General features: G+C 46.7%; 1 protein-coding gene across 2 annotated transcripts in view; it reads right to left on the minus strand.

The window, feature by feature from the left end:
* The window catches only part of SMYD2 (SET and MYND domain containing 2), a 50,396-nt gene that overhangs the window by 8,520 nt on the left and 27,088 nt on the right, over positions 1-14,788 (minus strand). For both annotated transcript variants that reach the window (XM_024133869.3, XM_028488457.2), the window contains exons 3-7: positions 11,734-11,844; positions 9,272-9,332; positions 8,445-8,569; positions 2,916-2,983; positions 234-336 (exon numbers count right to left, since the gene is read on the minus strand). In XM_024133869.3, the coding sequence (XP_023989637.1) occupies positions 234-336; positions 2,916-2,983; positions 8,445-8,569; positions 9,272-9,332; positions 11,734-11,844 (468 nt within the window). The remainder of the gene's footprint in view (positions 1-233; positions 337-2,915; positions 2,984-8,444; positions 8,570-9,271; positions 9,333-11,733; positions 11,845-14,788) is intronic.

Below are 14,788 nucleotides of genomic sequence, written 5' to 3' on the forward strand. Positions count from 1 at the left end.
AGACTCTAAGATTGCATTCTGGTCATTTTGGCAGTCTCATTTTTCTATAAATCTTTGTGAGGAACCTTACTCGAATCTATTCTTCCCTGGTGTTTTTTTTTCTGGCCACAGATGGACATGGTGAGCGCCAAATGGCAGCTGAAAGTTTAGATCATGTCACAGGTCTGATCCTGAACCCCGGAGGGGCTGAGGATGGCACCCACCACCACGGCTGCCCTCCGCCACGCACTCACCTCCTCTCCCGGGTGGATTTCCTGCACAGCTCTGACTTCTGCCAGGGTCCCCTTGTAGGTCACAATGACATTGGGGCAACAGCTATGATTCATCAGTGCAACACTGTCAATCAGAAGAGAAAACCCAATGTCCTCAGGAAGGCAGACGGACTGTTCAGGGAACTCCTTGGCCACTTACTTGCTAAGTTACAGAAACTGGATCTTTGTAGGACATTAAAAAAAAATCTAACAGCTGGCCATCGGAGTCTAAGAGGTTGTTGTGCGTGCGTTTATGACAATATCTAACATCTTAAATTTGAACAATACTGAAAAGTGAAATCTGCCATCCAAAACGGTGATTTCTAAGCCAAAAACAAAACCAAAAAAACCCCACACAACGATAAAGACAGCAACAACAACAAATTCCTTCCTGTTAGACGCAGGACTCAAAACTCATCACCTACAGTGAACTGCTCCTCCACTGGACACGGTACAAGACAAATGGGCTGTCACTGCCAGGCAGCTTTTTATATCAGAGGATGATTTCTAACATGCTGTCTTCAGATGTTGAGAAATCGCCACCGCGGGAGATGCCGGCTTCCTGAGTGAGGGTGTGTGATTCCCTGAGACACCTGGAGGAGCCCGTCTGAGTCTCTGCACCTCAATTTCCTCATCTGGGAAATTGGGACATTGCTTCTCCTGCTGCTTGCGGTCTGCTTTACAGGGACAGCGAGGACAGAGAGAGTCGCCTGTGCGAGGGCTTTGAGCTTTCTGATTATATCAAGGTCAAAGTTCTGAGAACAGAAATTTCTAAACTACAGGGGAAAAGTGCTTGATCTCTGAAAATGCTGCCTTGGAAATCACAATGCTGATGTGATTTCTGCCAAAGGGATTTTTTTCCCCTCCAATTAAAACCGCCTGGATCCAAACTGGGGCTCAGATGGGCACTCACATCCCTGTGCATCATGGCTCTGGTGGCCGGTGTGACCCGCCTGACCCTCAGTGACCAAAACCCCTTCTCCTGTTTGTTCCACGAACACAAAAAAGCAAGGGGGTTGGAGAGCCTGATGCAGAGGAGCTGCCCCCGGGTTGTCGTGTACCAGGGGAGCGGCTGCTAGAGGTCTGGGTGAAGGGGCTGGCTGCCATGGGCAGGGCCATGCGGCGGCTTCCCTGTCTTGCCCGGGGGGAGGGTCACCTCCACCCCGCTTCCCGGCAAGTCATGTACAGGGAATCAGGCCCTAGGAAATCTGATACAGAAAGGCACCAGAGGTTATTCTTAGTAGAAGGGCAGGTTTTTAGAACCATTTTGCCAAAGTATTAAGTAACTCATTTCAAGACAGACTCCTGGCGATCTTTCTCATGAAGGCTGGGGGGCTGCCCGAAGGCAGGACACCTATCACAACGCATGCTTTTGGTACCGCCGTTCTCTGGGCAACTGCTGGACAGGGTGAAACCTCAAGCACCACCACACTTAGCCTTGCTTTCGCTCTTTCACATACCAAGAGCAGACATTCCAGAGCTCATTTCAGGGCTGAAGATGTCAAGATGAGCCTTCTAAAGAGGGTCTAATCACCTTTCTCTTCTTCTCCTTCCTTTTCCCAAGGGCAAAGGTCCCAAAGAACCTTTCCCCAAACCACTTCTTTCCTCACCATCAGAATTCAACTGCAGATGACACCATTTCGGCCACAGAGACAGTAATACTACGGGAATAAACTTTTTGTTTCTCTGGTTCAAGAAAGCTTGTGACAGCTGATCAGGGGACATGGACCTGAACAGATTTTTCTCTGTCTTTCAGACCCGTACGATGCACAGAGCTGGGCAGCAACAGACAGACATGTAGGGCTCACGTGCCATCCACGGCCAAAGCATGGGTGTTAAGGGTTCCCTGCAATTGCTTCAACATAGAGGCAGAGGCTCCTGTAGTTTATATTAAGCAACATCACTTTAGGTGAAACTAATCTACAATGTGGAGGAACTCAAGACAGGGGATGCAGGAAGGGCTCCTTTGCTCCATCTGTGAAGCCAGGGCTTGATGTCAGGGGACTGACGCATTTGGAGACTATCCTGTCCATCAAATAGATAACGGCAAAGCCATACTTGGCAGTCCATTACAATCAGAGCTATAATGATCTCTGTTGCTCAACTGGCCGGCCTTTCTTGAATTACTTGAGTATTCCTAACATAAAGAAAAATCCTGTAGTTCTTTGAAATTTTTCCCTAGTTCACTACTTTAGCATATTCTCCCTCCAAAATATACTGTTTCTATACTGGTATTTTTCAAAAAGGACAGATGGACAAGAAGCTTACATAGTCTCTACGTAAGTCTACAGCCAATTCTTGGCAATTAATGTTTTCCTTTGAGTGGAAGAAACCCAAAGGTTCCCAGAACCACAGATAGGCAAAAAGCAAATTTCTCAGCAGGGCCTGCTGGGCTGTTCCTTCTATGCACACTCTAAAATATTCTTTAATAACAACTCTCTACCTAGCAGGACTTAACAAGCAACTGTTGTCTTAACTACTACCTTCAGATCCTTAAATGCAGGGGAAATATTTTGAAATCTGGCATAATTAAAAAGGAGACTTAATTCACTTGGAGTTTCATGTCTGCCACATGCCGTTAGGGAGGTTATTTAAAAATCAAAAAAAATTCAAATTAGTGATAAATAAGTAAAAAGAAAAAAAATGAAGTCACACTCAGCCTACTCAGGAAATACTGCTGATCCCAAGTGAGAGAGCTCTTCATCTTCAATTGTGAAGCCATTACAGTTAACCTGCGGTGAGAAAGGAGGGGGAGAGAGAAAGAAGAAAAAAATGAGCTAAAGCTTCTCTCTGGATAGAAATCAATTCTTTAATTTTGACCTTTAACAAATTAACTAGGAAGATGTTTGGTTTAGTGATTTGAAAACCTTTCTTTTGGCCAAGATATCTTTTTTTTTTTTATTTTGCGGTACGTGGGCCTCTCACTGTTGTGGCCTCTCCCGTTGCGGAGCACAGGCTCCGGACCCGCAGGCTCAGCGGCCATGGCTCATGGGCCCAGCCGCTCCGCGGCATGTGGGATCTTCCCGGACCGGGGCACGAACCCGCGTCCCCTGCATCGGCAGGCGGACTCTCAACCACTGCGCCACCAGGGAAGCCCTGGCCGAGATATCTTATGTTCAAACACAGCTTACAGATCAGTCTCATGTGTAAACAAATACAAGCAGAACTGTCAGGGCTGAAGCACCCTTAGTCTAGCCCACCTGCCCACCTGCCCATTGTAGCCCAAGAGTACAATAAACCACTAAGGCTCCAAGGACTGAAGTCTGCAGATCTGCACGGGAGTCAGGACATCTGCACTCTAACCCCAATTACGCCGCAGACCTGGTGTGGGATCTTAAGCCCATCTCCGTGTCCCTCTGCGTTCGGGTTTCCTCCATTGAAAAAAGGAGTCACCTAACTTGGTACCTAGCTCATAAGGCGAGGCGGCAGATATGAAGCCTTTACACAGCGAATCCAACTGCTGTCCATCTCCTTGAGAGGCAGGGGAACCAAGGCCCTGAAGCTACTTGAGACTGAGAATGTTCCTTCATGCCTCAGCCACATCAACTACCGGCCACTTGTTCATCTTTGAAAAGAAATATTACACTGAAAATCACCAAGGGCAGCTCTCAACATCCTGGAAGTCTAATTTAGAGCTCACAGGCTGAAAATAAGGACTATACTTCCCCAATTTCAGGCTGTTTCATAAACTCACTCTTTCCACAGACATGCACTGAGGAACCCTTATATGTTGGGCACCGTGCAGAGAAGGAAGAACAGGCCGAAATCTGTGCTCTCCAGGAACACCCAGCCTCCTGGGAGACAGTTAATTCGGTGGGTGTTTTTCACTTGGATCGGAAACTTCACAACTGGAAGGGGACTCGGTCGCTTTACTTCTCAGATGATGCAAATAAGGTCAGAGAGGGGCAGTGACTCACCCAAAGCCAGTGGCAAAGGCTGAGAGCCCTGCTCTCCCCCTCAGCTATGAGGCTGTCTGTGAAGCCTGCATGCTGAATGATTTCACCCCATGAGCTGCAGCCAGGCTCCTTCCTACCAGACACACCATACTGGCGCATTTCAGGCCAATGGATGGGCTTTTTAAAACTAGCACCCACCGAGCACTTACTCCGGGCTAGGCACTGGGCTGGGTGCTGCATATTTACCCTCTCATAAATCCATAATACTACTCTGGCATAACCCATTTTACAGATGGGGAAACTGAGGTTCAGGGAAGTCAAGGATTAAGTGACTTGTTCAAGGCCATATAAGTAGCAAGTGGCAGAACAGGAGTCAAAATTCAAACTAGACATTCTGATAGCAAAGCCGTCAGAAACACAAGTATTTCTTTTCACTGTACCATGCTTCTTCTAAAATTGTTCTGATCTCTGATTCTTAATGTTGCAATTTTACTTAAAATTGAAGGGCCAGTGTCAAAGGCTTGGAAATCTTGGTACACAGAGAAGTAAAGGCTCCGATGGGTTTGACTTGCAGTTTTTACAATTCAACACATTTACAATCAGTATTTACAATGTTCAACATAAAAAGAGATGGCTGTAGGTTAGTAGAACAATATACAATTTTTGAAATCCTGAGGTGTTGGGCATTTTTATGTAGAAGACATACTATTTTTTGTGCCAGCTTCAGGTACTCTAATCTATTCTGTCATCAGGACATTAACCAACTATCATTAATCAGTGACCATCAACCAACATTATGTTAAGAGGAAATCAGCACCTTCATTCATTCAACAAAATTTACTGGAGCATGAACTATGCGTCCTGCACCACACTAGGAACCGAATGATCTATACCCAGTCTCAGACTGGATACTAACATGCCTCAGCAGTGGCTGGTACCCACAGGTTGACAGCAAATGTCTGCAAAGTGGAAGAATGAATGAGAGAATTTAGCCATTTTACAACTGATCTAGGGACCGACAGCTCTTGACTAGCTTTGGGGGGTCGGGGAAGGAGACTTTCCCCTTTGCTTCGTAATCTCTTCCTCTTCGAGGTTCTCAGCTGGACTGTCTATGTCTCCAGATGCTTTCAGGCTTCAGTGTTGCACGACCACTGGTCGGCTTTATTCCCTCTGCTGCCCTCCTCTCACTGTGGAGGAGACAGCGTGTTTCTTCATTGCAAAGAACGGCTCCTGTGAGCACAAGTGTCATCGCTGTTCCTTTCTGGGAGGCGGTAATGGTGTTTAAGCCAACTCGCATAGCAATTTGCCTGCTAGCTTTCCCTCCCTTCTGAAATATCCCTGGGGAAGAAAAGTGAACTTGCCTGTTAAGAAAGATGCATGGGCCATCGTCCTTTTTTTTCAAGTCACATCGGGCCTAAGTGCCTTACTGAAGCTATTCTCATCATCAGCATTTAGACTAGATGTAGGCTGCACACCAAAAATACATTTCCCGACCATGCATATGTTCCCGGTGATTAAAAGGCACCTCAGCGCTGCCGAAGGAGTGCAGTCACCTTCTGCTGCCAGCTGCTGCTGGGCCACGAGTTAACCCACAACACCCTCCCACGAACCAGAGCGAGGAAAGGGCTTAGAGGCTGGAACAGCAGACGTGCAGCTGAGGGCTGAAAGGCAGGACCAGAAGGCGGCATGGGGCTGGAACAGCACTTTTCAGTTCTGCTTTAGAGCTGTCTTTGAGGGTACTGAATGTCCCTTTTCAAATTTATATATGGAAAAAAGATATGTATGTGTGCGTGTATGTGCACCTATGTGTACACACACAATCTCAGAGTGGATATTATGATTTGATAAGTATAAAGTCTTTCAAGGAATTAATTACCTATAGTTATATGTGTGTGTGTGTGCATGTGTGTATATATATATCTGTATCTATCTCCTGGATTTTCTGAGTCAGTCCAGATTTCAAGGACTCTGAGTCATTTTCAGCACAAATATATTTCTGCCTGTGACACCAAGTGCCTTGATTTTTGGTAACTATGGTCCCATATCTACTAAGTCAACATTGAGAAGTCCCATCAGCATGCATTACTGTGTTGGAAAAAAGTTATTTTTTCCACAGCTAGCAGTGAAAAGGTACCTATATTTATTTCATCTCTCTTGCTTTCTCACAGAACCATGCCTCATCTAATCCAGAAAAGAAGCCATGTATCTAGCTTTTTAAAAAATGTAAGAGAAGTCAATTCCTCAACTTTGTACTGTCACCCAAATCCACTGTCTTAGGATGCTTAGGGAAATATGCTGTAATAATCCCAGGATCATACAATGAAATCGGGAAGGTTTTTCATCATGTCTATTAACACTCATAACTGGAACCCATTTTTTCTTTTACCGAGAACAGCACTGTTTTCTGATTATGACAGTCCCACAATAGAAATATATCCATATAAACATAAAGTCTATCAAGGAACTCATCAAACTGTTCACAGTGTTTCTCACGGAGGGGTTGAAGTAGGTGAATGAAGTGGTGATAACTCCTTTCTTGATATGTGCAATTTTTAAAGTGGGAGAACTATGGGTGCTTTTCATCTTTTCTTCTTTTTAGTAATAAGTTATCCATCCTCACTGTAGAAAATCCAGAAAAATCATCCAACAAAAAAGCAAAAATTTTCCACAACTCAGGAGATAACCAACAGTGAACTTCCATTTCAACTTTTTTTTTTTTTTTTTTTTTTTTTGTGGTACGCGGGCCTCCCTCTGCTGTGGCCTCTCCCGTTGCGGAGCACAGGCTCCGGACGCGTAGGCTCAGCGGCCATGGCTCATGGGCTCAGCCACTCTGCGGCACGTGGGATCCTCCCAGACCGGGGCGCGAACCCGGTTCCCCTGCATCGGCAGGCGGACGCGCAACCACTGCGCCACCAGGGAAGCCCCCCAACTTTTTTTTTTTAACATAAGTTTCATATTACACATTCCCCTGCTCTTACACTTAATGTTGTATCATCAACGTTTTTCACACCTTCAGATGTTCTTTGAAACGTAACTTATAAAGGCTACATAACCTTCCATCGTAAGGCTAAGCCAAAATTTATTTACCACACTCCTACTGCTGACCATTTATAATATGTACTGCCTTTTGCCTTTTCTTTTTCTTTTTACTTTACTTTTTTTGGTTTTAAAAAGAACCACACAATAAACAATTTGCATGTCAATTTCCGTCCATAATCTCTGACTACTTCCTTAGGCTAGATCCCTAAAAATGGAATTAGTGGGTCAAGGGGTATATAGGCGATGCTTCCTCTGTCCTAAGATGAAAATGTGTAAGTATCTACCCAAGCTCTTTTATCCATCTAGGCACTGAAGGCCCTGGCAGGGGAATGTAACTACTTGTGCCCACAGAGCAGCACTCCAGTATCTCTCTTTCTGGGAAGGTCACCTTCAACTACACGTTCAGCTTGGAGGGGAAAACGCAAGGGTACGTTAGGGAGAGAAATCCGATCTGGTAAGTCATGCCAGGAAGAGCTGCCCTCACAGTAACAGAAGACTGATGCAGCCAGACTGTGTTCAGCCAAAGGGTGCCGGCCGCACTGTCTTCTCGTGTCCTAGCCATGCCCAACGGAGCCTCGGCCTTTCCAAATGGCTGGTTTGGCAACCAGCCTTAGCGCCTTTAAGTTGCTCTTGTCTAGAAGCCTCTTTAATTTTTTTTTTTTAATCACATCTGATTTTGGTAAAGCTAGGCTCCTCTAAATAGGATTTCTGAGCAACCATCAGGAAAGAATTCCTGTACGTAGACCCACTTGGGCTTCTCTCTGTGGTGACTGTCCTTCCTGGGGCCGTCTGTACCTGCCTCTATTTATCAATACAGTGTTGGTAGGAGTAAAAAAACAAAACAAAAACAAACAACCAAAAAAAAGCCCACTACTGTCAGAAGGAAAGGTTTAAGAGAAGAGTAAAATTTAATGTAGGAACCTCAAATGGTCTTTTCTATTCAAAGCGCTTCCAGTATGCCATGGTACTGGGGCACTGGCAACTCCTCTGTTTTCACAGACCCTTCCTGCAGCAAGAGGCGAAGGTAGGGCGAATTTCCCATGTGCCACCATCAATGAGGGCCAGCACAGACAGGACCCTGATCTGCTCAAGGACATCTAGCAAGGTTATGCAAAACAGGGCCCAATAGGTCACGAACCACGTTGCCAAGTAGAAGCCATCATTCTACTTTCGTTCATCTTCACCGACCACGTGCTGGGGAGAGGGACTCAGGCAGGGAAAGGTTAGACTAAGTGTCACTTGATGCTCGCATTCTTACCTGTGCGAAGAGAACTACCAGGCTATGGTTGTCAGGGAACTCAAGGTGCTTGGAGTAAAAGCGATGGAGAGCAGCAATGTCACTCTGAATCAAATCTTCCTTCTCATTGTCCAATTTATCCAGATCTGTGGATAAACCATTATTCTGCTGGTAGAAAACTCTGGATTTCTAGCTATATCCTTTCGGTACTGTAAATGGCATGAAGCGGGAGAAAAAAAATACGTGGGGCCCCCAGGAGATATTCCTCCTCCTCATCTGGTCTAATTGATAAACCCTAGGGCAAGAAAAGCATGCCATTTCTTTCCTCTCTTCCTCTGACAACTGGAAGTCACTCAGGACAGAGAATTTCAACTGACCATTAACAACAAGGTCAGGAATGAGTAGCGAAGACTGATAACTAGCTTGGTCAAGTCAAGGGCCCCCCGATTGGCCCTGGAGTCCACGTCATGATCGAGAAAGTGGACAGCCCCTGATTGAATGCCTTTCAGTAAGGACGTCAGCTGTTTACAGGACTGCAATTCAGCAAAGATCCAAAAAATACTCAGCATGCCAGGAGAGCCAGCAGGAGATAGCGTGGGATGTAATAATTCATCCTGTAAGTTCCTACTTCCCCTTAATTATTTCCTAGCAGTGCTAGCGACTCAGAAAAAAAAAAAAAATGTTATATTCATTTTTCAAAACAGCACGCAAGTCAAAATAAAAACTGGTAATTGTAAAATCCCCACCACCACTAAGAATCCAGCTATCTCTTCCTTTCCTCAGTCCTGTCTAATTCACAGATAATGTGTGGGTAAGATAACTCCTCAGCCTGTCACAGGGAGACTTACGTGATTCAAACTCCTCCACGGCTAACAATTTCTCTGAAGGTGTTCTCTCTGGGTGGATTTTCTAGTAATTGGGGAAGAAATCACACAGACAGATTTCAACATCTAGCGCAAAAAATAGTGCTTTCACTTGTACATCAACGTGAAGAAAAAGGCAATAGTTCTGAATGAAGTAAAGAGAGCTAGCCAAGGAGTCTGTCATTTGGGCTCTGAGAGCTTTTGCCTAACAACCAAATCCAAAGGACTCTTTTGAAATGCTTTTAAAAGCATCTGCCACGTTCCTAATACCCTGATAATGCTATGCACACAGTAGGCTCAAAAATGCTTGTTATGGGAAAGAACGGTGGCTAGAAAACAACTTTTTAGGTCCCTGACTTAAAAGGACCGAGTCTACAGATGAACCATCCCATTTATTATTTCTCCTTCTAAAAAGGAACAAAATCAAACCCCCCATCCATTTTACACTTTCTTTAAGCATAGGCTAAAATGATCTCAAATTCCATGTTTTAAAAAGAACACTTTCGGTTGTATCCGTGAGCCCAGATTCACTTGAAACGTGTTGCCGGCTTTGTTCTAGACACCCCGAGAGGAGCTGACAATAGTAAACCCGCCAGGCTTTGAGAACATGAATAAACTTGGTGTTGACAAGAGTTCAAACGTGGAGCTCAAGAGCTGGCCCAAGGCCGTGTCTTTGTAATCGGGCTATTCAACTTGGGTATACAGGTGGTCCGGCCGGGCGCTCTCACCTCCCTAGTTAACATGCTACGCTTCCCCTTGGTAGTTGGGTAGCCTGTCTCCCCGAATCCTTTGCAAGTGACTAGAATACAAATGGTCTGGTTTTTTAATCATCAAGTCCTATAGGGATCAAAAGATGGCCAGGTAACTTTTCATTTAATAGACTATTAGTCATAGTAGTAATTATAATAAAAGTTGAATGAAACTGGTATAAACTCATCATAGCTTTCAGACTACCCTCCTGGTGCCAAAACATTTCAATAGTTCTTTTTCAGAGCGGAAATCTTCCCACTCACAGGATCCATTTCTATAAGATTAGTAAGTCATTTTGCCTGGGAAAACTTTTCATTCAGAAAAGGGCACCGGCTCCTTCTGAATTCTTCACCACCACACTTTCAATAACGTCAGGAGGTGGGGCTGGGGGGGCACCAGCAGACTGGTCACCCAATCCTCCCAAGATGCTTATGGAACAAATCGGATGGCTTACTTACCCTGACACCTCGCCCAGTCACACCATTTTCTCCTACCCTTTCCTTCCGACCAAGTACTTGGCGTACATTTAAAGATGACACTTAGCAAGGACCCAAAAGTTAACCTCCTCCAGCAAAAAAGCATTCTGATTTTTCGGTCTCACTCTACAGGCCAGCCTTGATGCCTGTGGCTACCCTGAGCCAGCGAAGGCGCATGTCTGCAGGCACCTGACCCCGGCTGGACATAAGAGAAGCATGACTTCAGAGGTCAGAAATGTTCTTCTGTTTACGATGCCGAGGAGCCTGACTTGGTCTGGGGACAGATATGAGCTGGTCATGATCACATTTGGTTTCGATGAAGGAAAAAACAAAGTTTTAAATGGAGGGAGGTGGGGTGGGGGAAGACAGAAGGAGGAGGCAGATGAAATTTCAGCTTTAAAAGAGTTACAGTACAGAGGCCCTGCCCGCAGCTTCTCACTAGCAAGCAGCTCCGTGGACATACACCTTCTGAGCTCCGTGCGGCCCATTTCATCGTGTCACAAGGACAAGTCCTATGGCATTTTCCGCCCCTCCTTTTAGCTTGGTCAAGATCAGGCGTCTTATTATCATGCAATCAATAAGGCCTGAGCAAACAAGGGGTCAGGACAGCCAGCCCCGGCTGGCTTCATCTTTGGAGGAAACTGTTGATGGCTGTCTTCATTCCCCAGCCTCCTCCCCCCTCCCCTTGCCTCGATTTCTACTTTTCCGCTCCTTTTCTTTCTCCTCTCCTTGCACGTGCCATGCTGGTTGTTCTACCCCAAGGCAGGGCGAATAACAAGATGGAGAGGAACAGGACCCAGCACAGGACGGGGCGGAGGGAGGGGGGAGCAGTGTGCTCTCTGCGTCTGGGGAAAGACGGGAACGGTGCAAAGCTTCGAAGGCCGGTCTCGTTCCCTAGGACGCTCTAATTACTGTCAGTCAGGTTTTCACGCCCTCAAAGGCCGTATTTTTCTATGTAAACCTGTCTCATAAAAAGCTCAGAACTTTAGTAACTGCGGCTACGTTCCTGGCCTGGGGTAAGTGACATCCTAGCTGCACGGGTCAAACAAAGCAGCTCACACGTGCAGCATTGTTCCCAACCCCATCCATATGGATGTGACCGGAAATGGGGTCCCAGGACACTTAACGAGAGAGGATCACCATGGGTCACTCACTCATCTTTCTGACCTTTGAGAAAAAAAATAAAATAAAACGCACTTGAACATGATCCCAATTCCTCACCTGTTTGGCCAGAATCCTTGCAGTTAGCCTTACAGTCTCTGAGGGATTCCAGTTTTCCCCCAAAACAACCATGGGAGAACATTCCAGCTTGTGCATGGGCCAATCTTCTCTCTGGGAAAGTTACAAAACAATTATTACACACACACACACACACACACACACACACACACACACACACACACACTGCAATAAAGTTCGAGAAGAGAGGATGCAATAAGTCCTACTAAGGTCAAGTGAAATATGTTTCCTTTTGGAAAACACGATGACACTCACAAAAGCTAGAGGTGAAAACATCCTTTAAGATAGTGGTGGCTGTATAACCTTGACTCAGGCCTGGCCAAGGTTGTTGGCAAGAGAAAATTTGCTTTGTGTTGTTTCATCAAGCATCTCGTGCCCCTCATCATTCCAAACAACACACACACCTTTCCATTATCTGTGGTCGCTGTCAAGTCACAGGGGTGAGTGACTTTGGCATTAGCCATTGGTTTGGCTCTGCTCCCTGAGGTTCTGTTCTGGCTCCGTTCTCACTTCAGGGCAAATAACCGAGAAGTGACATACCCAGCACCTAGTCTGTGTGTGTCTACACAGACACAGCACAGCACCCTTTTACAGGTGAGAAAAACAAAACACAAATGAGGGCTTTGTCAAGGGCCCTCTAAGAGTCTGGCCAGGGCAACTCTTGGGAATATTTAGGAACACAGACTTCCTGAAGAGTCATTTGATAGAAGAGGAAAACTGTACTCCTTTCTATCACTTGTCTTGAAGCTTTCTGCCCCAGGTTGGGGGGTAAAGGGCGTGTGCTCACTCCTGGAAGGGTGGAGATGCCCCCTTCGAGACGGGAAGGCTGAGGAAGTAGGAGGAAGCGGGTGCCGCGGAGGAAGAATGATGCCGGCGCCAGTGACAGGGTTACTGTGGGGTGGCTGGGAACTGCCTGGACCACACGGGCTCCAATAAAAGCCCACCGCGGTGGCGTGATGGGGCGGAGAGGCTGTGGGAGAGGACTCAGTGGGAGTCTGCAGACACTCTTTGTCGCAACGGAATTGGGTACCGTCGTGTTCTCCCCTCCACCTTTCCTGCCTCAGAAAATGGCAAGTCTGATGGTTCAGGAGCTCAGGCCAGAACCCTGGAGTCCTCCTGGCTGCCTCTCTTCTCTCCCTCCCACTCCACATTCATCTCCCTGGCAGATCCATCCTGTCTGCCTGCAGAGTACACCTAGCCTCTGAGTACTTCTTGCCTCACCGCCCCCCCCCACCTTTCTACTGGGTGTGCAGACCCGACACCTCGCCCCGTGGCTACTCGCCTTCTACCTGGACACCTGCTTCTGCCCCCTCCCGACTCTGCTCCAGAGAAATTGATTCTGCAAAGCACAACTCAGAGCCTGCCATTTCTCAGTTCAGCACCTTCTAATGACTTCTCACCTCAGAGCGAAAGGCCAAGACTTAAAGATGACCCGTGAGGCTACACGTGGTAGGAGCCCCCCGCTTCCACTACTCTGAGCTCATCACCACCACCATGCTCCCTCACCTCACTCCATGCTGGCCACCACGTCTCCTTGCTGCTCCTTGAACAGACCATGCCTGCTCCCGCCAGGAGATCTTTGGCACTTGTGGTATTTCCTGGCTAGACGCCTCTTCCCCTAGACATCCACCTCACTCCCTCCCTCCTCCACTGCTCGGATGCCCCTTTTCAAGGTACCTGCCATGAATACTCTATCAAAACCAGCACTCTCCCCAACACTCTCCCTTTCCTTGCTTTTATGTTTCTTCTTAGTACTTCTCACCACCTGACATATTACACACTGATTAGTTGTTTGGTTTACTATGTCTCCCTCCTGCTCCCACTAAAATAAAGGACGTTATTAGTCTGTTTCGTGTACGCCTGTTACCCCAGGACCTAGAACAGTGCCTGGTATTTACTAGGCACTCAATAAAGTTGTTGAATGAATGAAGATGTCTCTCTCCCCTCCCCCATGCCAAATATAGGAAAGACACGATGTCACAATGATTTAAGGCAGCCCGTGGCACAGACCCTTGGCTCAAGTTCTGTGCCAAGATGTTCTGCAGAGTTAAATAACACCATGCCAAATATAACTAAGAACAGGGGGAGAAAGAAATGACAAGATATGCACAAGGGAGAAGAGGATCTGTTTTTAGCCAAAGCCTAAAATGAGAGCACGGTGATGAGGCAATGTGGTAGGAACAGGTGGGTCTAGCTCCCAGCTGACAAACCGGCTCCGTCCCCAAATGCAAGGCAAAAAGGGAAAGTCAAAGAGGGCTTCAAGCCTGGCCTTGGGATATCCAAGGGAAGTGAGGACCACCAGCTGGGGACAGATGGATAACTGACAACTATGAACACACACGTGTCCACTATGACCCCAGGAACGCTAATACAAGGTCTCTGCAGGGCCTTGAAGATGTTTTCTGAATTGTAGGTGGTGTCTTTTGGTGTTTAACAATGAGCTCCTGGGAGAAATAAGTTTAATACTAACATTTCTTTTTTTCTTTTTGCCGTACGCTGGCCTCTCACTGTTGTGGCCTCTCCCGTTGCGGGGCACAGGCTCCGGACGCGCAGGCTCAGCGGCCATGGCTCACGGGCCCAGCCGCTCCGCGGCATGTGGGATCCTCCCAGACCGGGACACGAATCCATGTCCCCTGCATCGGCAGGCGGACTCTCAACCACTGCGCCACCAGGGAAGCCCCTAACATTTAATATGACTTACATATTATTAATAGAATTAATGTCAAATTAATGTGAATAAAAAGTAACATACAATGTAGACATTTATTGATGTTAATGTCTTCAAAGGGAAGGGAACCTAACTACAGGGCACGGTCTGGAGGCGAGCAGGGTGCTGTGAAGTAAGAGGACACTGGTTTGGGGCTCGGGGAGACCTGCATTCTCACCCCCGCTCTGCAGCGAAGCAGCTATGTGACACCAGGCAGGCCTCTTAATCCCTCTGCATCCATATCCTTGGCTGTAAATAACATGATCCCTAAGTTATTTAGCAGGTCCAGAATTCTGAGTCTATGATTTTACGCCTTCCAACAGTGATAAT

The sequence above is a fragment of the Physeter macrocephalus genome, chromosome 4 (genome assembly GCF_002837175.3).
Source record: "Physeter macrocephalus isolate SW-GA chromosome 4, ASM283717v5, whole genome shotgun sequence".
Classification (NCBI taxonomy): Eukaryota; Metazoa; Chordata; class Mammalia; order Artiodactyla; family Physeteridae; genus Physeter; species Physeter macrocephalus.